The 24,880-nt window shown below is 32.6% G+C and overlaps 3 protein-coding genes and 1 non-coding gene across 5 annotated transcripts; 3 read left to right on the top strand and 1 right to left on the bottom strand.

The window, feature by feature from the left end:
- Positions 1–1,016: 1,016 nt before the first annotated feature.
- On the top strand, positions 1,017–2,872 carry LOC108859992 (ran-binding protein 1 homolog a). The gene is made up of 4 exons (XM_018633897.2): positions 1,017–1,263; positions 1,389–1,540; positions 1,631–1,756; positions 2,240–2,872. The coding sequence occupies exons 1-4, from the start codon at positions 1,109–1,111 to the stop codon at positions 2,482–2,484; spliced, it is 678 nt and encodes a 225-aa protein (XP_018489399.1). The 5' UTR covers positions 1,017–1,108; the 3' UTR covers positions 2,485–2,872.
- Positions 2,873–6,803: 3,931 nt separating this feature from the next.
- On the top strand, positions 6,804–7,184 carry LOC130494939 (uncharacterized). The gene has a single exon (XM_056985789.1). It carries the CDS (start codon positions 6,804–6,806, stop codon positions 7,182–7,184), a length of 381 nt encoding a protein of 126 aa, XP_056841769.1.
- Positions 7,185–7,907: 723 nt separating this feature from the next.
- LOC108829253 (6-phosphofructo-2-kinase/fructose-2,6-bisphosphatase) lies at positions 7,908–23,324 on the top strand. Of its 2 annotated transcripts, none has more exons than XM_057011246.1 (23): positions 7,908–8,219; positions 8,309–8,372; positions 10,772–11,064; positions 11,136–11,354; positions 11,437–11,646; positions 11,732–11,827; positions 11,953–12,051; positions 12,149–12,178; positions 12,259–12,312; positions 12,481–12,534; positions 12,605–12,682; positions 12,821–12,912; positions 13,001–13,058; positions 13,179–13,253; positions 13,336–13,383; positions 13,567–13,664; positions 13,915–13,990; positions 14,066–14,128; positions 14,220–14,311; positions 22,493–22,561; positions 22,646–22,709; positions 22,868–22,933; positions 23,037–23,324. In XM_057011246.1, exons 1-23 carry the CDS (start codon positions 8,049–8,051, stop codon positions 23,112–23,114), a joined length of 2,247 nt encoding a protein of 748 aa, XP_056867226.1. In that variant the 5' UTR covers positions 7,908–8,048; the 3' UTR covers positions 23,115–23,324. The 2 variants fall into 2 exon arrangements, with proteins under 2 accessions (XP_056867226.1, XP_056867225.1); XM_057011245.1 differs by lacking the exons at positions 22,493–22,561; positions 22,646–22,709; positions 22,868–22,933; positions 23,037–23,324 and adding exons at positions 14,581–14,649; positions 14,739–14,802; positions 14,966–15,031; positions 15,144–15,431 and having other exon boundaries at positions 7,910–8,219.
- TRNAI-UAU (transfer RNA isoleucine (anticodon UAU)) lies at positions 19,010–19,083 on the bottom strand. The gene has a single exon. It is a non-coding gene; the product is annotated as a tRNA-Ile (tRNA).
- Positions 23,325–24,880: the final 1,556 nt, after the last annotated feature.

The following is a 24,880-nucleotide window of genomic DNA, read 5'->3' as shown; positions in this document are numbered from 1 at the left end:
TGAGACATCAATTACAGTAGTAGGATTTTGATTTTAGAATATAATCAATTTGGGAAACACTGAATAAGATGGAGACTGAATAAGAGGGTTTTCAAAACTAAATTTTACCTTTGTGTTCCTCTGTATGATGAGAACAATCGACGTGGAGCTCAATCGCGTTCATCTAGAGAGGGATCAGAGCCGGTGGGTCGCACCTGCCGTGAGGCTGGTAGCTCGGTAAGTCCGGGTTATCTACGATTCCCGGGTCGGGTATAACTGCGTAAACCATCGGCGCGGAAGGAAGGTAAGCTTGCACCGTGGGTGATCTCTCCATCGGCGCCATTGGCCTCGGCGCGGCGACTGCTCGGTCTTGTCTGAAGTATATTTGTTTGGCTAGTTTAAGCCCGTGGTCCACCGCCCTTGCGAAATCCTCCGCCATCTCTAATACACAGACAGGCGTAGAGTCGTTTAACTGTATCGTTTCAGTTTCTTTTTTCAGGCAGCGAGATTACTTTGGAGTTGTGTCTTTTTTTCCATTGGACATAAAGATTTGAGGAAGGTGTTTATATAAAAGGATAAACCATTTAAGATGAAATGATATAATCTAGTAAATAAATGAGTAAAGAACAGAATTGAATGAGAAGAGAGAAACGGCGAAGTTGCAGAATTTGGAACGGTGAGGCTGAAGTGGAGAAGTCGTGACGATTGTGATTTGTGAGGAGAAATGTGTACAGATGATCTGACGTGGCAATTAGAAGCTATGTGATTGGCTGATTTATTGATCTGACGTGGATAGTTTAGAATTGGAGAGTATTCTCCTTTTAGTATAGTATATATATAGATTATTACAAGCATTTCAGTTTTTACAACAAAGAAACCAAATATGGAAAAAAAAATCAACAACACTATATAATTCAGCCTTAAAATGGGCCAAATAATAAGAGAACGGCCCTTGACAAATAAAAATTAATAAGAGAACGGCCCATTGTTAGCTTTAACTCAACGCGATATAACTCCAATTATAAAATGTCGCACCCATATTGTAAAACCCCAATCTCTCCCTCACTTTCTCGTACGCCGCACCAACTGTTGAATCCACGAAGAAACCTCACCTCAGTCCCTAGATTCTATGGCGACCAACGAACCCGAGCACGAGAACAGAGACGCAGAAGAATCCGGAGCTAACGAGGATGAGGACACCGGAGCTCAGGTCGCTCCGATCGTTAGGCTTGAGGAAGTTGCCGTCACTACCGGCGAGGAAGACGAAGACGCAATCCTCGATCTGTAAGTGTACTTTTAGCTAAGCCTCCTCGAGATTTATCATCTAGATCAACCAGATCTAATCGAACTTCCTATGGTTTAGCTTGTTGTCTTTTGAGATTTTTGATTTGAATGTTTTTGGTTTGAAGGAAATCGAAGCTGTATCGCTTCGACAAGGAAGCGAATCAGTGGAAGGAGAGAGGAGCTGGTACTGTGAAGCTCTTGAAGCATAAGAGCACTGGCAAGATTCGTCTCGTTATGAGGCAATCCAAAACTCTCAAGATCTGTGCCAATCATTTCGGTAAATCTCAGTGGTTTAAGCTGTCTCTTGAGATCCGTGTCTAGGTTACTGTTTACTTAATTTTTAACTTGGTCTTCGGATCTTCTGCAGTTAAACAGGGCATGTCTGTTCAGGAACACGTTGGAAACGAGAAGTCGTGTGTGTGGCACGCTCGTGACTTTGCTGATGGTGAGCTGAAGGATGAGCTTTTCTGCATCCGATTTGCTTCAATTGAGAGTAAGTATGCTCTTGGATTGTGCCCTTTTCATGTAGAGTAGCTAGCTGACTGGCATGTCATATCTTATAGCAATCTTGTTGCTTTTGTTTATTCTCAGTACATAACTGGTAGAACTAACGGCCATTAGCTAGATTACAAGTATATATTGATCTTCGCTTTTTGTTATATTGCTTCGCGTTTTTGAAATATCTCACCTTTGCCCTTTTATTATTGGGCTAAATTAAACTTGGTTGTAGCACATCATGCATTATTATCGTTCTCAGGAGTTATCTTTGGCTGCTAGATTATGCTGACATTACATAAGAAAGAGACAGCTGTCTTTAGGTGGTTAGGCATTTGATTTAGGCTGCAACTAATTTGATGGACAATGATGGCTTTTTTTTTGGGTGTATATTTTAATGGGTTTTTGAGCTGATAATGGGATGAACCGAACAGTTTTTGTAGAGCTGCATGGGTAATCAACTTTTTTTTTTCTTTGTCAGACTGCAAAGCATTTATGCAGAAGTTCAATGAAGTTGCTGAATCTGAAGTAGAGAAAGAAGAGAGCAAAGACGCATCTGACACCGCTGGTCTTCTTGAGAAGTTGACCGTTGAAGAGACAAAAACAGAGGAGAAACCTGTGGAGAAGGTGAAGGCCGAAGTTGAAGCAGAGGAAAAGACAAAAAGCGAGCCAGAGAAAGCTGATGAAGAAAAGAAAACCGAAGAGGCTGTTGCTCCCTCAACTTAAGATGCATCAATGTTTAAGCTCCTTTGGCGAGGTATTATTAGCCTTGTTTTGATGCATCCATCTCGAGTCTACTAGTGTCTTGGCACTAACTATCTACATGTGTTGTCGGATCATATCAAGTGGTTTGGGGTTGGGTTTGCTGAGTCGTTTTGGGTTTTATAGTTTTGAGTCTAAAGTGTGGGCGAGTGATATGAGAGATTACGGTTTGGTTATCAGTAAGAATACATTGAATTCATTGTTTTCAGCGTTTGTTATGGGTTGTTTTTGGATGGTCTTTATTTTGAGGACAGGGATGGTTGTTTGTTCATGGACATGTCAGAAGTCTTCATTTCTTTGAATTACAAAATTATACGCATTGTTGATTTTAATTTAATAATCCTTTTGTTTTCTTTTCCGTTTCCACAACATTCATTAATATAAACTTTAGCATCTCTCTAGTTCGAACTCAGGGTAAATGTCTCTACGGTCTTTGTTAATCTATTAGGCTCCATCGCAAACTGATAGTCTCGATGAAGACTGAAATTAGCATATAAGATATGAACAAAAACTTACCTTCAACACCCCCCCCCCCAAACTTACCTTCAACACCCCCCCCCCCCCCTTAACATGAACCTTTACATTCACCCACCAATAAAAATTAGTTAATTGAGATTTGATATCTCTTAAAAAAAAAACTAAGTAATAAGAATTTAATGAAATAAAATTATTTTTTCATATAAATAAAAAATAGTAACAATTATCAAAAAAATATATTATTTTTAATATTGATAAATCCATCAAAAAATACTAAACCCTAAACTTTAAATTCTAAATACTAAACCCTTGGAGAAAGCATGAACCCTTGGGCAAATCTTATACCCTAAATCGTTAATTTTAAACCCTAAACCCTACTCTTAATCATAAACCATAATATTAAACCCTAAATTCTAAACACGAAACCCTAAACCCTAAACCATAATATTTAGAATTTAGGGTATAGGGTTCAGTATTTTTGGACGGATTTATCAATACTAAATAATTTTTTTTTTATAATTGCTACTATTTTTTATTTATCTAAAAACATAATTTTATTTCATTAAATTCTTATTACTTGGTTTCCTTTTTTAAAAGATATCAAATCTCAATTAACTAATTTATATTGGTGGGTGAATGTAGAGGTTCACCTTAGCGGGTGAAGCTAAGTTTTGTTCATAACATATTATACATGTGCCTTACTTTTATTACATGAGAGATATGTTAACCGTAAAATCAAAGAGGGAATACTTTTTTATTTATTTTAACTACTCTTTCTTGTCAAAATAATAATGAGTAATTGCATCGTACACACAAGAAAGATCACCTAATTAGCTCTATACCCATATTTTGTCGTCATTGTAATTGTTAAATTTGTTATGACTATTATACCCCTATATCACATATCTTCGATTATCACGATGTCCACATATTCTTTAGATTACTTTTCTGTTTATTCATCTATACACGAAATATTGTTTTGAAAAACCTCAGATTTCATTTGTCTCGCAGCCATGAACTTTCGTAATCCACCAAACCCCGTCTTCGTGCTCAGATTTGTGCCGGCTCTCCGCCACGACATGACCACTTCCGCACTCCTCTGCGACGTCTCTGTCTTCCTCGCCATGTTCTTATCCTCAGCAGCCAAGATCGAACCAAGCCATGAATCTACTTCGTCTTCCTCGTACGTAGTCAATTCCGTCTCAATCACCAGGAGATTTCTTGTCGTCACAGCTCATCTCCTCGCCATGCTCAGCTCCACTGTCGAGGTTGTGGTCATCGTCGGGATCAAGCTCGCCGTTGGAATCAAGCTCGCCGTCGTAGATCGGAGTGAGCTCGATCGAAGGCAACAATGGCCAACTCTAACCTTTTTGCACACCTGGTCCCTAAAGTCTTGATATATTTATATGTTGCCCCAAACTTCCATAATTGTAGGAATGACCTCTTGATTTTGACACAATCTTCTGATCGTGAATCTTAGACCAAACGAGTATCCAGAATTCACAGCACTGGTCCCTGTGGTTTCATCTTATATAGTTTAGGCCCCATATGTTTCTAACTGGTTAGGAAGACAATCTTACCGTCTAAGTCAAACAGCCACTTCGTTAAATAACTTTTTAGCATGTTAGCAAACTAACCAAACCTCCTTCTTCATCATTGCACGTATGAAGTTTGGTTGTTTTGTATTTGATAGCATTATCAACAATGTATTCCCATTTATCCCACCAATTTATATTTATTCTGCTCACAATTAAAGTTAACTCGTTAATAACTTATAACCACTCGTTAAGAAGACAATCTTACCGTCCAAGTCAGACAACAACTTCGCCAAATAACCTTTTAACATGTTACCAAACTAACTAAACCTCCCTCTTCATTATTACTTTGCTACGTAACTTATTATTTCTGTAATATTATTTATAGCAGGCTAGAATAATCACCTAGACCCTTAACCCTTATGTGTCATAAGCTAATTCTACATATCTCCATCATGTTTATATGTATAATCTTATTTGTAGCCGGCTAGAACAATTATTACGACATATTTGACTAAAATAAACATGAATACACTTACCAAACATATGACGCGGTGCAGTGGTTTACTGGATTTTTATACGCCAACATGTCACGATTTCGAAACGCAAGGAAACCAATATTTTTTGCAGGCGCGTTTAAACTTAAATGAAGGGCTAAATGGACAATACACCTATCATCTTCTCCATTTTGCAGTTCTGTAACCTAATTCGCAGGCGGCCATTTTTAAACAAGTTTAATACACTGTTTTTATGTTTTTTATGATTCATGCTCTAATATTACAAATCTATCATTCATAGGCAGATTAAGCTAATATCGAACAAAAATTTGAGTTTTTACTATTTTCTGAGTTTTGAACCGATGTCACCAAAATCGCGATGACACCATCCCGCCGAGCATATTTCCGGCGCGTATTCGGTCTCGGCGTCTGCGTTTTCGAACCTAATTTACGACACATCTCTTTTAACCCACAAATCGATAATTCCCAATAACATAAACCTAACCTAATTATTCATCTAGCATTAAATAATTTCCTATGTAACATAAGGGCAGTTTTGTCAATTTGCATCTCCTACTTGCATTATCATCCCCACACAATTTTGCTTTGGGTATTTAACTAATTATTTGATTCTTTTAGGATTTTGACCCAATTCACTCAATAATAATTCAGACAAATACAAGAAGTAATAACTAAAATTCACTATAGTTCATAACTCTCATAGCTGAAATAATGCGCCATCTATGGTTTACGGAGTACTGCGAGGGATCAAAGTCATTCCGTAATATTACTGCGAGGGATCAAAGGCATTAGTCAAAGCCAGTTGTCTGTATGGTCTCTACACCTAAATGGAGCTGCTCACGCGGCCAAACTTTTAAATTTTATTTTCTTTTGCTATCTAACTATTATTTTATCAGTCCACAAACTTAGAAAATACCACAAATAAATATTATTTTGTACAGAAAATTATCCGGTACAGTTCGATTCGTAGCAATCTGAATATTTGGTTTGATTCGTAGCAATCTGAATATTTGGTATTCCAGATATCCGAAAGTTTTTAGATTTTTGAAACGGTTACAAATAAATAAATAGTAAAAAAATAATATAGAAGTAACATTTTATTACAACAATAAAAATTGTTTACTTTTTAAAATTCTAATATAACTAATTAATATAATATTTAATAAATAAAAAGATTGTAAAACTTATATAAAATATAATATTTATATAACTTATATATCTTATATATAACATATCATTACGAATCCGTTCATAAAGTTATTAGTATTTGTGATTTATTTTGTTTTTATACACATTTCATAGAAATATTTATTTGCTTCCTAAAATTAAAATATCCAAAATTTTCGGTTTAGATCGAAATAGATAACGAATCGAATTAAAATTTACTGATAATTTGCTTAGTCATGATTGATCAGAGAACTCTTTTATCCTCGCCTTTTTAACACATCACTAAAGTTTTCTTATATGTGTTTTAGTCCTTTAGAAATCTATTTATATTGTTTGAATAAAACGGTTCAAATAAATATATAAATGGATAAGTATAAATATCTATTAGATATATTCTGGGCAGCTTCTTGAGGAGACTAGGTCGAAAGAGGCAACTAACAACGTGTGCCGCGTCTTAACTTATTTCTCAACCAACTATTTATTGCTTCTGCAAGGGAAGGATTGAATTTGAAACCGGAATTTATATAAAGACGTAGCAAACGGGAATAGTGAGAAGACACATAAACAAAACAAATACCAAAGGAAAATGGGTTTGAAAAGAACATCGTTAGTTTTATACATTCTGTTCATCTTTCATCTTCATCACGCTTTTCCTTCTACTAACGCGCTGCCTTCTTCAGTTGATACGAACCACACCCCTCTTCCTCTCATCAATGACTCAAAGCCAGATGTCATTAGTTTTCAAGGAAATGCTCGGGAATTAGCTGTTGTAATCAAAAGAGGAGCTGGTGGTGGCGGAGGTAGAGGCACCGTAGGCGGTCGAAGCCGTTCAAGCGGCGTGGGACGTGTAGTTCCCATTCATTCTGCTGGCGCTGGTGCTGGTAGATCACATAGTTCAAGCGGCAGCTTGAAACTTGCGGTCGGTTGGTTGGGTCTATCGTTTTTAGCCGGTTTATTATTGGTTTAGAAGGGTCGATGTATTTGTTGGCCGTTTAAATATGCGTTTGTATTTTTGTAAGATTTGCGTTTAATGTCCGGTCTGGTTTGGTTTGGGGTAAAGGTAAGTAAGTAAGCTGTTGATTCAATGTATAGGAACTAGGAAGAGATTCTATTTGTACTATAGAGTGATTTGTTCTGTTTGTAAAGTGTCTGTCAACCATATTTTTTATCCAGTTGGTTATTCACCAAGAACAGTATATATTAGCGAAAATAAAATAAAAGACCAACTCCTCTGCTAGTGTCAGGGTTTGTTCTTTAATATCTTGCTAGTCACGAAAGACTATCCTATTTTAACTCGTAGTTTCGATTTGCTATGTATGTACGCATCTTTCTTTTCACCACTCGCTGTCCGAGTTGAAGGTGGGCTTGTGTGGCCTCCTGGTGCAACAATTAAGAGACTCAACACATGTTGTAATCAACACATGTTGTAATCAACACATGTTGTAATCTTGCGTTTAAGATTATGCATTGGACATGTAAGAAACTACAGCTAAATACAAGTCTTGTTGCTCGTGTATTATTAATGTCTCCTTCATTCTTAATGTAACAAAGTAAGCCACATAAGGCCCAGCCCAATAAGCCACAACATGTAATCCGACCCGACCGGAAACGACCCAAACCAAGTAACCAAGCACCACGTATTTTCTCTTATCCGGTTATCCCAATGTACCACGGAGAATCAACAACTGAATTTTTATTTTATTTTTTTCAGGGAAAAAAGGAAATAAAAAGCTTCGATTCATCTCTTTCTCTCAAATCTCTTATCCGTTTGATTCTTTCTGTTACACATTCCTTCTTTCATTAAACTCAAATCAGAAGACGGGTGGTTCCGATGGGGTCAGGTGCATCGAAGAACAATGAAGACGAGGAGGATGGCTCCAATGGCGGAGGAGGTCAGCTCTACGTCTCACTCAAAATGGACAACTCTAAGGTTGAAGGCGAGCTCACTCCTCATGTCTACGGCTCTGTTCCTCTCGTCGGCTCATGGGATCCTTCCAATGCTGTGAGCATCGGTTCATTTTTGTGATTATTCGTCCTTTGTGCATTTCCGTCTGGGAATTTGATAGCGTCGCTTTTTATTTTCTTTAACAGCTTCCGATGCTACGTGAATCTGCGTCAATGTCGGAGCTAAGCTTCGTTGTTCCTCCTGATCACGGTATTTTCGGACCATCATTTACCCCCATAAACCTGGACATCGTAGTTCCGGTTATGTTCTTTTGATTCTAGAGGTTTAGGATCATTTTAGAAATTTCGGTTTAGATATTTTGGTTTTCCATTCCACTCGGGTAACGAAATTGTGAACCGGATAATATTTGAAGTAATTTCGTTTTTTTTTGGTTAACTCGGATTAAAAGTCAGAAATTTCAATTGTTCGGTTTAAATATCAGACTTTATTAGGTTTTCAGATAAAAATTTGGATTATTTGGATAAAAAAATATTCTTGTAATTCAATTGTTTGGTATTTTAATTTATAATTAAAAATTTAAATTATTTGATTATTTTAAAACTAAACTAGATTTTGACCCGCGCTTCGAAAACGTGGATTTTTTTAATATATATATATATATATATATATATAGATATATGGTAATCTTACATAAGTTTATTTTTTTTTTCATTTCTAATGTTGTATATTTACATATTATTTATTATTTTCAAAATTATATATATATATCATGGTAATCTTACATATGTTTAATTTAATATTTCCATTTATAATTTTGTGTATTTACATATTATTTATTATTTTTGAAATTAAATTTATCAGTAATATTAAAATGTAAAACTATACATTATATCAATATTTCAAAAAATGTAAAACTAAACATAATAAAATAATAATATTAGTCATCCCACGTGGTTTCTTTTCGAAGAGTGTCTCTAAAACGATGTGGATGCTCTCTGGAGCCTCGAAAGATCCCTTTATTAGTATTGATTATAGATAATTTTGATATGAATTATTGTTTTGGAATTATTGTACGTTACAATGTTACAAATGTATTATATCGAAGAAGAGAATATGTTTAAAATTATATAATTTATTAATTAGTTTATCTAAGATTTAGTATGTAGATTTATATATAACTCTCTATTAAGCCTAGGAATTACTTGAATTCAAAAGAGAAAAACTGATCGGATCCGCGTCGTGGAAAATGTACATATTTTTTCTTTAGACCAGAAGACTTTGGTTCGGTACAGATCCTATCCAAGACCCAGTTGAATATCCAAAGTATATGAAATGTTTTGTGTACATTATGTATGTTTGGATATTTTAAATATGTTTTGGCATTATAGATATTTTTTGTATCTTTGGATTTGAGTTTTCAGTTATACTTTCAGATTTTTGAGATAAAATTTTAAATTCTTAAAAAATATATTCCGGGTATTCAGATAAAAGTTTGGATATTCTTGATTTTTTGGGTTATATTTCAGAAGCATTTCAGATCTTTTTGGATATTTGAATATATTTATGTTTTTTGGATGTTTGAATATTTTTAAAATTTCAAATAATTTTCAGGTTTTCGAGTACTTCTAATATTTTTCAGATCTTAAATATCTGAACAGACCTAGGCCTGCTACGTACCTAATATTATATGTATTTTACATGTATGAATTATGATTCCAAACCGACCCGAACATAAAAGAAAATGACCTAAATCAGAATAAAAATAAATCAAACATCTATTAGAGTCTAAATATCAAGGACCCAAAGAACCAAATACAAAAAAAACCGACTTGAATACCCGAATACTCAAATCTACTCTCTCATTATATTTTATTTGTATTTTATAAAAATTGTATAATTTTAAATTTATATGACTTAAGATTTACTTGGTATATTTTTTTTTACTAACTCAATAGAACATATTTGTAAGGTTTTTAATAGTTCTTAAGCTTTCTTAATATTTTTTTTTACTTTGTACTTTTTATAAAAATTAAGTTAATGTAATATATATATATATGTTTTAACAAATTATTTTTGCAAATATTTGAAATTATATAATGTCAGATATTATGGTACAATAATATGTTTAATGATTTATTAGTTGATGTATGGGATATCGAATATTACTTTAGCTTAGATATCCCACGCCATCAGATAGTGATCCCATAATAATAGGGGTTTGAGTATTCCATTTATTTCTTACGGTAACACAAAAAGATAAATTGGTAGTTATAGTTATTAATTATGTATAATTAGAAGCATTAATAGTAGGACAAAAAAAATAAGTCTAGGTAAAGGTGCACCAACCTTGTTTAAGTAGATTTTTTTAGACTAGTTCCCTTTTAATAGAATAGATATAATTAATATTTATAAGTATTTAAACTATATCATAGAAATTCAGGTACTTATTTGGTTATGTTATGTTTGATTCCATTTCGGTTCGGTTTATTTGGTTCTAGAGTTATAGAATTAGCTTAGGTAATTGATATGATCGAAACCATAACTGAACCTGTTTTTAGGTTCCTCATAAAGTGTGTCCAGCTTAGCATATACTGTAGTTGACGTCAATTTTGTAATCAAGTAGTGTTTTCATCAATCAATGTGTGTAGAGACTTTGGATTTCAAGTTTTTGTTGAAGCCAAAGTACAGAGATACGCCTTGTATTGTGGAGGAAGGTGAAAACAGGATTCTCACTGGTGGCTCCTTGCAAGGAGATGCGAGGGTTGCTCTGTTTAAGCTGGAAGGCGATGTGATTGTTGAGTCCCGAGTGTTCATCAACGCTGTTAGAGTTTCACCCTTTGATCTCGCTGCTAGTTGGCGAGCTTATAGAGAGAACCTCCAGCCTTCTACTGTACGTGGTATCCCTGATGTTAGCATCAATCCTGATCCAACACCTGTCGAGGTGCTCTGTTCTTTCACTTCTTTGTTGTTTTTGGAGATAAAAAGGTGCTGACTAAACCCTTGATCTTGCAGAGTTGTCCTTCGGAGAGTTTGGAGCTTGATCTTGAGCATTATGAAGTTCCTGCTCCTGCACCTTCTGCGCAGTCGTCTCTTTTTTATGCAGCTGACAATGCGGAGAATCCACGATCTCTTTCAGCTTCTGGTTCGTTTGTTAATGACGATACTCCAAAGGCAGCGTCCAAGAGTCCTAGAGTTTCTGCTGTTAGCGAGGATGGATCACCATCTGCAGAGGTTCTACTTTTATAGATCACCATATGCTTTGGTTGATGGTCATCTTACTTATTTTAATCATTGTCATGCATCTTACTATTAGGACATGGAGGTCACTATCCCCGATCACTCGGATTCCTATTCGGCTTCAGGAGTGGGTGAGTCAAAGTCAGTGGGGATACTCTCACCAATTCACCAGAAAGATGGTCAAAGGGGGCTCTTTGTTGACCGTGGTGTTGGCTCCCCTAGGCTAGTCAAGTCTGTTAGCGCAAGCTCTTTTTTGGCTGGCCTCAAACTTGATGCTCAAACCAAGGTTTTGGCATGAGCTTGTTTCTATTTCCGGTGGGTATTTTCTTAGATAAAAGAGTTTTGACCTCGTTTCTCTTTTAAATGAGTAGAATTCAATGCCGGCGGCTGCAGGAGCTGTTGCTGCAGCAGCGGTAGCTGATCAAATGCTTGGACCCAAAGAGGATAGACATCTAGCCATTGTCCTGGTAATTTTTCCATATAGACGCTGGAGGCCTTTCAGCTCGTGTTTATAATGTTCATCATATTCAATTATATGAAAAAAAGAGACTGAATGTTTTAACTCATACTATTCCCTAACAAATTGTATTAGGTAGGCTTGCCAGCTCGAGGAAAGACTTTTACTGCAGCAAAGTTGACAAGATACCTACGCTGGTTGGGGCACGATACTAAACATTTTAATGTTGGAAAGGTTTGCTATTTCTTTTTTTTTTTGTGTCTTCTGCGTATTGTGATTAGCAAGACTTGTGGAAAAGATTGACTTAATCATTTGCTCCATTTCATCACAGTACCGGCGGCTTAAACATGGAGTTAACCAGGTAAAGCTGGGGTTTTATAAGTATCTGCCCTCCTCTTTGAATGATTATTGATGCAAAACTAATGAATTTGTATTTTGTAGTGTGCTGATTTCTTTCGAGCTGACAATCAAGAAGGTGTAGAGGCACGAACCGAGGTAAGTGGTAATTTTAATTGCTTAGTTTTTGCCAGTTTGCGACGGTCTCTTCTAATTTCTGCGTCTAAATTCATCGTTATGGCACTTTTTGGGAGGTGTTTGATTCAGTGATCAGTGTTTTATCTCCTTCTTTGGACATAGTTCTAATATATCAACATGCCACACTAGGTAGCAGCACTTGCAATGGAGGACATGATAGCTTGGATGGAAGATGGTGGTCAAGTAAGTATCTTTCAGTTAGATATTTTTCCTGGCTTTTGTATCTTGCATTCTAAATAGTTTTCATCTGTAGGTCGGAATCTTCGATGCAACTAATAGCACACGAGTTCGACGTAATATGTTGATGAAAATGGCTGAAGGAAAGTGTAAGGTACTGTAGCTTCGAAATACTGTGGTGTAGATTCTCATTCTTTAGGTGCAGTCCTTATAACGCTGTCATGACCATCTTCCGCTGATATTGACTCTGTAAATATTCAGTTACTTATTGACCTTTTTATCTCTCATACAGATTATTTTTCTGGAAACACTATGCAATGATGAACGCATTATAGAAAGAAACATACGTCTTAAAATCCAGCAAAGTCCTGATTACGAAGAAGAGTAGGGTCCTTTGTCACCAACTTCTTTTTTTTTTGGTTCCTAGTTGACGTCTTCTACCTGCCAACTAATTGTTTATGCTATTCTGCAGGACGGATTTTGAAGCTGGAGTGAAAGACTTTAGAGACCGTTTGGCCAATTATGAGAGGGTATCTATACAACCCCGCAGTTTCTATATGTGTCTTAATTTCTCTGATAAAGACTTGAGTTGTGATGCACCCTTGTCTTGGTACTGGATTTAAATGTCGAGTTTATTCTTTTCTTACCAGGTGTATGAGCCTGTTGAAGAAGGTTCTTACATCAAAATGATTGATATGGTCAGCGGTAATGGTGGTCAGATACAAGTATGTTGCATATATGTGTCACTGATGGATACTCTAATAATTTTGACTATTCCTGACTGTTAATCTATTTTTTTTTGTGCAGGTGAACAATATAAGTGGTTACCTTCCTGGAAGAATTGTGTTTTTCTTGGTATGATTTAGCCTATGTCTCTTGCTTGTTTTCTTAATTGAAATTTCTTTAGCCTATTTGTAATCATACTTGCAATGATTAATCTCATTGTCAACATTTATTATCTAATTCAATAAAGAATAAGTTAAGAATAACGAGATCATTGTGTTGTTAAGTAAGCTATTTTTTTCTATCTTCAATTAGGTGAATTCGCATCTGACTCCACGACCAATACTACTCACTCGGCATGGAGAAAGTATGGATAATGTTAGAGGCCGAACTGGAGGAGACAGTGTTATAAGGTATGTTCTTGCTCAGTTTCCTCTAAATTCTCAAATGTGAGTATCTCTTGGCAATTTCTCCTCTGAGACGATGCCTACGGGTTCTATTTTCCTTTTGTTCCCTCCATTTCATCTTAATTCCATACGAATCTATCCCAGTAGTTTTGCTTGACAAGTCTTTCTGCTACTTCCTCAGTTGATTAGTTCGGCTCTTGATTGTATTTCTTGTTTGAAATGTGTCCTCGTAACCTTTGTCAACTTTGAAACGTAGTGAATCTGGAAAAATTTATGCAAAGAAGCTTGCCAACTTTGTCGAAAAGCGACTAAAAAACGAAAAGGCTGCTTCGGTAAGTATTGCAGACTGCTACACTATGTTTCAATTCTAACGGTAAATACTGATTGACGCTTTTCTTTTTTTTCAGATTTGGACCAGTACACTTCAGAGAACAATCTTAACAGCAGGTCCCATCGTTGGATTCCCTAAGGTTGGTGTTTACCAACTACCAGTGTATCTTCTGACTCTTAAATGTGTTGTTACTGCAAGGAAGAATCATTTTCTCCAATCTTCATCTTTAGGTGCAATGGCGTGCCTTGGACGAGATCAATTCTGGAGTTTGCGATGGAATGACATATGAAGAGATAAAGAAGAACATGCCGGAAGAGTACGAGTAAGTGACTTTCGTAGAACCTGTAAATGTAAAAAAATAGTTATCAGCTGGGACACGGTAGAACCTGTAATTGCTATGCGCAATTAGATAGAACTAGAATGGTTTCTATAGTTTTGCTCATCATAAAGCCACGAAACTAGAGTGCAAAATTGTTGAAGTTACCAACTTACATCCCATATTGCATATTTGACTTCATGTCTAAGCTCTATGGTACAAGTTTATCAATCTTAGACTTCTTTTAAATCATCTTATGCTGGATATGACTGCAGATCTCGGTTAAAGGACAAATTGCGATACAGATACCCTCGTGGAGAGTCCTACCTTGATGTAATCCAACGGTATGTTCGTCTCTTCTTCTTCTTCTACTTCTACATTCGAGTCATAAACTAACCTCAAGCAAACATTTTACTTTTTCTTGACAATGCAGGCTTGAACCTGTGATCATTGAGTTAGAACGACAAAGAGCTCCTGTCGTCGTGATATCTCACCAGGTTATACTCCAAACAATCTATTAATAATTTAATATCAAAAACCTTTGCCACTGGATTTTGAAGAATTCATGCACATGATCAAAGTCTAGAGGCTCAAACTATACATTGTCCAGCTTGCCAATGAGTTCCTCTTACCGTTGGTTGGTTTTTACTTTTTACACAGGCCGTTCTGAGAGCACTGTATGCATATTTTGCGGATCGTCCCCTCAAAGAGATACCCCAGATCGAGGTAATCTGATTTAGAAAATATGAGACTGTATGATAGTAAGCCTTTAGAGAGTTTTGGATGTAGGACATACAAAATAATAACAAGATTGACCTTTTATGAGTGTATTTAACAGATGCCACTTCACACAATCATAGAGATACAGATGGGAGTTTCTGGCGTGCAAGAGAAGCGTTACAAACTCATGGACTGAAACGACAACTGTTCTGTCGATTCTCAACCAAGTCTCGTCCCCAAAGATTTTTATTTTTACTCTGCGAATAAGAAGATTTGCAGATATCATTGGTTGCATTTTGGCTTCCCAGTTCTTATTTTATCCATCAAAATTTTTTTCTGTATACTCCCCCAGCAGTCTTGTGATCTCAACATTTTATATTCTTCATAATAATCAGCTTTTATACTATAGATCCGACTCAAAATATTTGTCTTGGTGATAAATTTTAAAGCATACCGTTTGGTTTTGGGTTGGGCCCGAGAGTCTCTCCTCTTTGAGTGTTAGTATAAAAAGTTTTTTTTTGTCAACGTTAGAAAAAAGTTAAAAAACGTAATTGGACAAAGCTTATTAATAATTACAATGTCAAAGATCCCTATATATTAATCATAGAACATTACAACATATTTTGTAGCCACGTGTCATCAGTAGGATGATTCTCAGAAATCCTTAGAAAAATATGTTGATCCATATAAATATATATTATACTTTTTATTAAACTAATTATCATATTAATTAATAGTCTTAAATTCTTTCATTAAATAAAAACTACGTAAGTTTATTTCCTTAAATAAAAGATACGAAATTACCTAATATGATTAACGTATATATGATAATTAATGATTACAAATCAAAATTATTTGATAAAAAAATTTGTATCCTCTACATTTTATTTTAATTAATATTATCAAAAAAAATCATTTAAACATATTTTAAAAAATAGATTTTCATATATGTTATATTTTGAATTTTTTAAAACGTCTATAAATTACCAAAAATTGTAAGATGTTATTAAGATGATATTTTTTAGAACAGAACATGATCCGAAACGAAATATTTCGGATATCGAAACCAGATTTATATACTTAAATATATTAAATTTTTTTAGAATTTAATATCTAAAAGAATATTAAAAATATATAAAATGTTATTAAGTTGTCCAAAATACTTGAAAATATTTACAAATAGTTAAAAATACATGATTAAAATAGTTAAATGATATTCAAAATACCAATACTTCAAATATCTATTGATTTCTTATCCGAATATTGAAGCTAACCAAATTTTATGTTAAGTTTAAGTATTTTAGCTTGCATTATACACATTTATATGTTATAAATAATTTTTTATTTTTATATTTTGAGAAATTTAAAGTATATACGATTTTTATTTTTTTAAAAATAAAATGAGTTATCTGAGTCCAAATCCAAACCGAACCCGCAGATCCGAACCAGATCGAACTCACAAAAAATCGAAATATAACTAAACCGAACCAAACTAAACTGAACCAAACTAAACTGAACCAAATGGTATCCGAATGTCCACCCCAAATCAAATGTAAAAAAAAATTTGATAACAAGATGCATTCTAATTGTAATATTTCAATACAACATATTTTAAAAACTCACCCCGCGCATGGCGCGGGTTATCATCTAGTATTATATAAAAGTCAATGTGTATGTAGGGGTATTCAATCCTCTAAAAACATAACTGATCCAAAATAGAAAACATGAATTGGACTTCATAATGCCAAAATAAACAGATTGTTCCAGAATAAAAAATATGATTTAGATTTGGTATAGAATAAACCGAACTGATATTATTTTAAAGAAACCGATCCAACCAAATAAATTGAAAAACCCGATTCATTAAAATATATTAGTATATTTATATGTAATTTTTTTAAATAAACTAATAATATGTACATAGTTTATTGTATTAATATGCTATTCATAATTAAACATTGATATAATTATCTGTCACTTTGTTTTGAACTAAAAATTGCATTTTTGACCCGTACTATAAAAAGAGCATACATTTTCTGTTGATAATATAAAATATGCATCAATCTATAACTTTTTATTAAAATATTTTTTAAAACATTTTCTATTATAATATTTAAATCACAAACAGTATTTTTATATCGGATACATACCTGTAGTCGAACAGATAGAGTCGATAATCTGTATATAATCTTTTATAGCATACATTAACATATATAATTTATTAATATTATAAATTTTATAAAATTATCTTAAATTCTATATAAATATACATAGTACAATTAGTCTCTTTAGACATGTCGTCTATTATTTATATGTTTTTAAAGTTTTAAAACTGGATATAATTTTAAATGATAAAATAATATTTGACAATAGTTTGGTAAGGAATATAATTTTGTTCTCGAAAATTCCCACAAAACTGTTATTGATATATTAAGTTAAATATTTTATTCACATTAATAGATTGTTTGTTAAGATATTTGTTTACATATTCTGGTATTTTTGACATATTTATAATATCAATGTTACTTACTGATTTTTCATTTCTGAACATTAAAACTTAGTAATTTTTTCATTACTATTTTTAATAAAAATATATATAGTGTTTAGTTTAGTATTTATCAAAAATATCTTAACTTCAAAGCATATTCTCAAAATTTTATTATATTAAAAGTTATAGTTGGTACGTTTTTAGAAATTTTCTGTAAATAGTTTTTAAGATAAAAAAATATAGTAGTAGGTATTGAAATGGAAATGTTAAATAAAAAGATTATACATGATTTTTTTAAAAGAAAAATTGGACTATTTTCTAGATTAATTGTCTGGTTGATATTAATTATGCTATCCATAAATATAGGAGTGACATAGTATTGTAATTATCTCACAAAACGAAAGACAAATTCTATTAGAAATTCTCCTTTAATAGTATATAATATTACTTTGTGTTTTTCATTTTCAACAAATTAAATAAAATATATATTTTATTTTCATTAGTAAATAGTGTGCTAAAATAATTATTTAATAATATTATGATATTATTAATTTTAAAGGTTAAATAAAACAGAAAATATTATATTCAGAAATTTATAGTAAATAAAATATATGTATGTTTTAATAAATCTGATTTCTAACCGTATAAACTATTATGTTTTAGTAAATAATAATAAATCGGCCTGCCCTGACCCGCTCATGGACCCGTGGGTCGAATCAATTTTTTTATTCAAAAATTCAATCCGCATAACCCGCAGACCAAAAATTTTATACCCAAACCCGTCCCGCCAAAACCCGCAGGTAAACCGCTTGATCCGTAGATAATAATATTTATATCAAAAATAATTATTTTAATTATATATTAATTCTGTTTTTAAAAAATAATATTAAAATAATGCATTTATAACTAAAATTATATAAATATTTTTATTTTATTTTTTACGAAAATAATTATTTTTTACGAAAATAATTATTTTTAGAAAGAAAACAGTTTTTTTTTTAAATCATTTTTATAAATTTGCGGGTGTACGAGTATCCGTGACTCATATTCTGCTAACTCGCATCCGTGCCGCTTAAATTAATCTCAATCCACACCCACATCCGCAAATTAAAAAAAAAAAATCAATCGAACCGCATCCGCTCTGCGGCGGATCAAACGACCCGCGGGCTTTGATTAAAATTCCCAGCTCTAGTTGTTGATGTGGATGATGTACACAACACTATTGAAATCTTTAGTTTGAATTACAAAGCAATCAAGCTTTATTTTTTTAAAAAAGTTGTCCACAGCGATTTTTTTTTTTAACATGGAGACAAATGGTTTAGAAAGCTAAATACTTACGGCCCATGTTTTCTAAGCTTTCCAAAAAAATATTACGCACTAAATCGCTGTACGTAAATCACGCTTAACTGCAGAGTTCTAATGGGATCTGGTGCATTAGTGATGGTATGATCGCACCCAAGCAGGTTAATGTGTATGGTAAAAATTTAGAAAGAAAATGGTCCCGGCGGGGCTCGAACCCGCGACCTTCGGCTCATAAGACCAACGCTCTAACCAACTGAGCTACGGGACCATTTGATAACATCTGTGACATTAAAATATTAATTTCTGAGATCTAATGATACATGGTAATAATTCCAGTAGTTAATTTAATTCTACTTTCCTGATCATCAAAATTAGAAAAATGGGTGAAAAAAGCGCTACAAAAGCTCTCTCGTGTGAAATCCTAAGGCCGGCCGCCGCCTCTCGCGGTCACTGGAACTACTCTTAAATTCTTTGTTTTCCATGTCTGCTCACGGATCCTTTCTTCTTCTCCATTTAAAGTAGTCTGCTTTACCATGTTTTCTTCAGATCAGTTTGAAGAGCCTTTCATTTTTCAGATCTGATGAACCTTTGGTAGATCTGTGGGCGTGGAGCGGTTTTCTCGGTGGTGTATAAAGGTTCACCCTTGTCCGGTCTCCATCTGCGTCTTTGATCAAGGTAAAATTTCAAGCTTTGTGGTTCTCCTGTGATGTTGTAGCTGTTTCACAGCCTGTTTGGAGTGGTTCTGCGACAATTTGAGAGGGTTGAATCCGGTAAATCTCTCTTGGATTTTGGGGTTGGCTTAACTAATCTTTGATTCAGAAACAGTATAGTAGTGTCGTGGTTGTGTGTGGTGAGAAGGTGAATGTCACGCTCCTTGAGATGAAGATGGTTTCAGGTTACCTCTCCCGTTACGAAGTTCTGTTTCTCGCTCCTTGAATAAGTGTTCTTCCTGGGTGCTTTTAATCTCTGTTTTCCTCAATGGCTTCGTATGGTGAAGCAATATAACGAGGTTGAGGTGTGGAGATCTCTAGATGAAGGTACGGTTGAGGTGGAGCTTATCTCAGGTGGTGTCTCTTTACGGGGTTGTGCATCGTGTAGGCGTTGTTGTTCGATAGTTGTCATCGTGAAAAATGGCATCAGATGAGGTCTTGATGGTTCTGGCGTTGTCATTGTGTACTTGGGGTTCAAATGAAGTATCTGCTCTTCTTGGAGGCCTATGCGTTACGTGCTACATGGCAAGAAATTTGGCTAGTCATATATTATTAAGGTTTTGCTCTTTCTATCTAATATTGATTTATTTCTGGGTTTGTCGAAGGAGTTTAGGAATTTTTTATGTATCAGTTGTTCATGTGGCACCGTGTGTTTGGGTTTTTGATCCCTGTTTTTTGGGTTTAGCTTCCAGAGAAGTTTATGTGTTCCACCGGCTTCAGTGTATCATCTTTGTATCTTTCTAATGTTATCTATGAAATTCAGATGGAAAAAAAATTCTACTTTCTTGATTCATCTTTTTCTCTCTTCACCATTCTTCCCTAGCTTTTCATTCAACACATCATATCTAACTGTCGATTCTCTTTCCAATATCTATCAAAACTGTTCCTTCGGATACTTGATTCAATTTTTCTAATTTTGTATTGGTTAGAACCTTAATTCTGAAAATAAAACAATATACTAGATACAAATTCACTAATACTTTATAGTTAATGTGAGTTTCAAACCCATATGAAACTTGACGTATATACAAACATAACAATATATCACTAGAACTTGATACGCGTCCCCGTGCGGATGTTTTAACTTATGTTCAAAGTAAACTCATAAATCATTAGTTTTATAAAATGTCTATCTATATTTTTTTATGTTTTGTAAATTATATTAGAGGAGAATATATTATTTATAATATAGATGTTTGATAATAATTTCTTTTCTTTGAACATAATATTATATTTAAAATTTTATAGTTTGATGCAATTTGATGTAGTTGTGCTATTCATATATTAACTTCTTGCTTTTTTGTTTATTTATTTTTAAATAAAACAACATACTAAAAGTTTAATTTTTTGCATTAGTAATCTATGGATTATTATCAATTTTATGATATTTTGTTTTTTTGAAAATTTTACTCCCAAAATATTTATATTTAACTAAACTAAATAAGGTAAAATTATATATAATATTGTTTTATATAATATATACTATATATATTTCAGTTTGTGTTTTTATTTTAACCACAAAAAAACAACAACCATAATTTTGTTATAGCCGCTAATAACATAATACCGGTTTAATTAAAATGATTAATGGTTAAAATATGAATATCTGGCTAAATCAGCTTTAGAATTGTAATTAATTATTTTAATTGATTTTAAATGCTATGGCAGAATCTGTAAAAAAAAAAGAAGTATAAAAAGAAAGTATTTAATTTATTCTAAATGTAGTGGCTAAATCTGTAAATAAAAGGAATTACCAAAAATTACTTTAGTTTTAATAATATATATTAACTTTAAATATTGTGATAGAATCTGTAAAAAAATTATAAAAATGAAGTATTTAATTATTTTAAATGTAGTGGTTAAATCTATAAATAAAATGAAGTCTAAATATGTAAATAAAATGAAGTAACAGAAGGTCCAACAGTTTTAATAATATATATAATTAAAATAATTAATGGTCAAGATATGAATATTGATATGGTTAAATAAGCTTTAAAGTTGTAACTAATATTTTTAATTGATTTTAAATGATGTGGCAAAATCTGTAAAAAGAAGTATATAAAAAGTATTTAATTTATTCTAAATACAGTGGTCAAATCTGTATATAAAAAGAATTCTAAATCTGTAAATAAAAGAAATTACCAAAAGTTCCTTCAATTTTGATAATATAGATTAATTTTAAATATTGTGACAGGGTCTTATATAAAAAATGTAAAAATAAAGTATTTAATTATTTTAAATGCAGTGGCTAAATCTATAAATAAAAAATCTAAATCTATAAAAAAATGGAGTACCAAAAAATACTTCAGTTTTAATAATATCAAAAGGTACTTCAATTTCAATAATATAGATAATTAATTTATATTAATGATTTTGCGATGGTTCAATTTTTTACATTGTTGTTTTAAACCATTCAAAGAAATAATAACGTTTTGTTATATAAGACTGTTGAAAGTCATATTGTCAGCAAAAGACCACTTATATAACTTTCTAGTAAAGATGAATTTTCAACAGAAATCAAAGATTTGGTGTATGATCACCATCCACCAGGCAACACACAAGATTGAATATTCGTTGTAAAGAAACTCATGTGCGTGGGTGGTGGGTCGTAACTCGTAAGCACCAACCAATAATTTGAATTTAGTTTTTAACATTTCATTCATATTTTTATTTTTCATAACCACATTGTGGGGGCTACAGCATTGACTTCTATGGCCTCCTAATTATAGTGCTAGACAAAATAGGCATCGGATCCTTGTGTTTTGCTCTATTTTTCTCTACATATACGATAGAACTATATTGGTTTATATAGTTTTGCTCATCATAAAGCCACGAAACTAGAATGCAATTTTGTTGAAGAAAACAACTTACATCCCAATATTGCATATTTGACTTCATGTCTAAGCTCAATGGTACAAGTCTGCCAGTAACCTCTTAGGCTGCTTTAACTCATCTTGTGTGGTGCAGATCTCGGTTAAAGGACAAACTGCGATACAGATACCCTCGTGGAGAGTCCTACCTTGATGTAATCCAACGGTACGTTCGTCTCTTCTTCTTCTTCTTCTACATTTGAGTCATAAACTAACCTCAAGCAAACATTACTTTTTCTTCACAATGCAGGCTTGAACCTGTGATCATTGAGTTAGAACGACAGAGAGCTCCTGTCGTCGTGATATCTCACCAGGTTATACTCCAAACAATCTATTAATAATTTAATATCAAAAACCTTTGCCTCTGGATTTTGAAGAATTCATGCACATGATCAAAGTCTAGAGGCCTCAAACTATACATTGTCCAGCTTGCCAATGAGTTCCTCTTACCGTTGGTTGGTTTTTTACACAGGCCGTTCTGAGAGCATTGTATGCATATTTTGCGGATCGTCCCCTCAAAGAGATACCCCAGATCGAGGTAATCTGATTTAGAAAATATGAGACTGTATGATAGTAAGCCTTTAGAGAGTTTTGGATGTAGGACATACAAAATAATAACAAGATTGTAGTGTATTTAACAGATGCCACTTCACACAATCATAGAGATACAGATGGGAGTTTCTGGCGTGCAAGAGAAGCGTTACAAACTCATGGACTGAAACGACAACTGTTCTGTCGATTCTCAACCAAGTCTCGTCCCCAAAGATTTTTATTTTTACTCTGCGAATAAGAAGATTTGCAGATATCATTGGTTGCATTTTGGCTTCCCAGTTCTTATTTTATCCATCAAAATTTTTTTCTGTATACTCCCCCAGCAGTCTTGTGATCTCAACATTTTATATTCTTCATAATAATCAGCTTTTATACTATAGATCCGACTCAAAATATTTGTCTTGGTGATAAATTTTAAAGCATACCGTTTGGTTTTGGGTTGGGCGGGCCCGAGAGTCTCTCCTCTTTGAGTGTTAGTATAAAAAGTTTTTTTTTTGTCAACGTTAGAAAAAAGTTAAAAAACGTAATTGGACAAAGCTTATTAATAATTACAATGTTAAAGATATTATATAAAAGTCAATGTGTATGTAGGGGTATTCAATCCTCTAAAACCTAACTGATCCAAAATAGAAAACATGAATTGGACTTCATAATACCAAAATAAACAGATTGTTCCAAAATAAAAAATATGATTTAGATTTGGTATAGAATAAACCGAACTGATATTATTTTTAAGAAACCGATCTAACCAAATAAATTGAAAAACCCAATTCATTAAAATATATTAGTATATTTATATGTAATTTTTTTAAAATAAACTAATAATATGTACATAGTTTATTGTATTAATATGCTATTCATAATTAAACATTGATATAATTATTTGTCACTTTGTTTTGAACTAAAAATTGCATTTTTGACCCGTACTATAAAAAGAGCATATATTTTCTGTTGATAATTTGATAAAATATGCACCAATCTATAACTTTTTATTAAAATATTTTTAAAACATTTTCTATTATAATATTTAAATCACAAACAGTATTTTTATATCGGATTCATACCTGTAGTCGAATAGATAGAGTCGATAATCTGTATATAATCTTTTATAGCATACATTAACATATATAATTTATTAATATTATAAATTTTATAAAATTATCTTAAATTCTATATAAATATACATAGTGCAATTAGTCTCTTTAGACATGTCGTCTATTATTTATATGTTTTTTAAGTTTTAAAACTGGATATAATTTTAAATGATAAATAATATTTGACAATAGTTTGGTAAGGAATATAATTTTGTTCTCAAAAATTCCCACAAAACTGTTATTGATATGTTAAGTTAAATATTTTATTCACATTAATAGATTGTTTGTTAAGATATTTGTTTACATATTCTGGTATTTTTGACATATTTATAATATCAATGTTACTTACTGATTTTCTCATTTCTGAACATTAAAACTTAGTAATTTTTTCATTACTATTTTTAATAAAAATATATATAGTGTTTAGTTTAGTATTTATCAAAAATATCTTAACTTCAAAGCATATTCTCAAAAAGTTATAGTTGGTACGTTTTTAGAAATTTTCTGTAAATAGTTTTTAAGATAAAAAAATATAGTAGTAGGTATTGAAATGGAAATGTTAAATAAAAAGATTACATGATTTTTTAAAAAGAAAAATTGGACTATTTTCTAGATTAATTGTCTGGTTGATATTAATTATGCTATCCATAAATATAGGAGTGACATAGTATTGTAATTATCTCACAAAACCAAATACAAATTCTATTAGAAATTCTCCTTTAATAGTATATAATATTACTTTGTGTTTTTTATTTTCAACAAATTAAATAAAATATATATTTTATTTTCATTAGTAAATAGTGTGCTAAAATAATTATTTAATAATTATGATATTATTA

Source organism: Raphanus sativus, chromosome 5 (assembly GCF_000801105.2).
Source record: "Raphanus sativus cultivar WK10039 chromosome 5, ASM80110v3, whole genome shotgun sequence".
NCBI classification, from domain to species: Eukaryota; Viridiplantae; Streptophyta; class Magnoliopsida; order Brassicales; family Brassicaceae; genus Raphanus; species Raphanus sativus.
The sequence above is the reverse complement of the archived record's forward strand: the minus strand, read 5'-3'. Positions and strand labels throughout refer to the sequence as shown.

What these genes read in the sequence shown, in the direction of transcription:
- LOC108829253 (XM_057011246.1), top strand. Translation starts at nt 8,049, where the DNA reads ATGGGGTCAGGTGCATCGAAGAACAATGAAGACGAGGAGGATGGCTCC. An exon ending in AACTTGATGCTCAAACCAAG is followed by an intron (nt 11,647 to 11,731) that starts GTTTTGGCATGA and finishes TTAAATGAGTAG; the next exon opens with AATTCAATGCCGGCGGCTGC. An exon ending in AACATGCCGGAAGAGTACGA is followed by an intron (nt 14,312 to 22,492) that starts GTAAGTGACTTT and finishes TGTGTGGTGCAG; the next exon opens with ATCTCGGTTAAAGGACAAAC.
- LOC130494939 (XM_056985789.1), top strand. Translation starts at nt 6,804, where the DNA reads ATGGGTTTGAAAAGAACATCGTTAGTTTTATACATTCTGTTCATCTTT.
- LOC108859992 (XM_018633897.2), top strand. Translation starts at nt 1,109, where the DNA reads ATGGCGACCAACGAACCCGAGCACGAGAACAGAGACGCAGAAGAATCC. An exon ending in GAAGACGCAATCCTCGATCT is followed by an intron (nt 1,264 to 1,388) that starts GTAAGTGTACTT and finishes TTTGGTTTGAAG; the next exon opens with GAAATCGAAGCTGTATCGCT. An exon ending in GATCTGTGCCAATCATTTCG is followed by an intron (nt 1,541 to 1,630) that starts GTAAATCTCAGT and finishes GATCTTCTGCAG; the next exon opens with TTAAACAGGGCATGTCTGTT.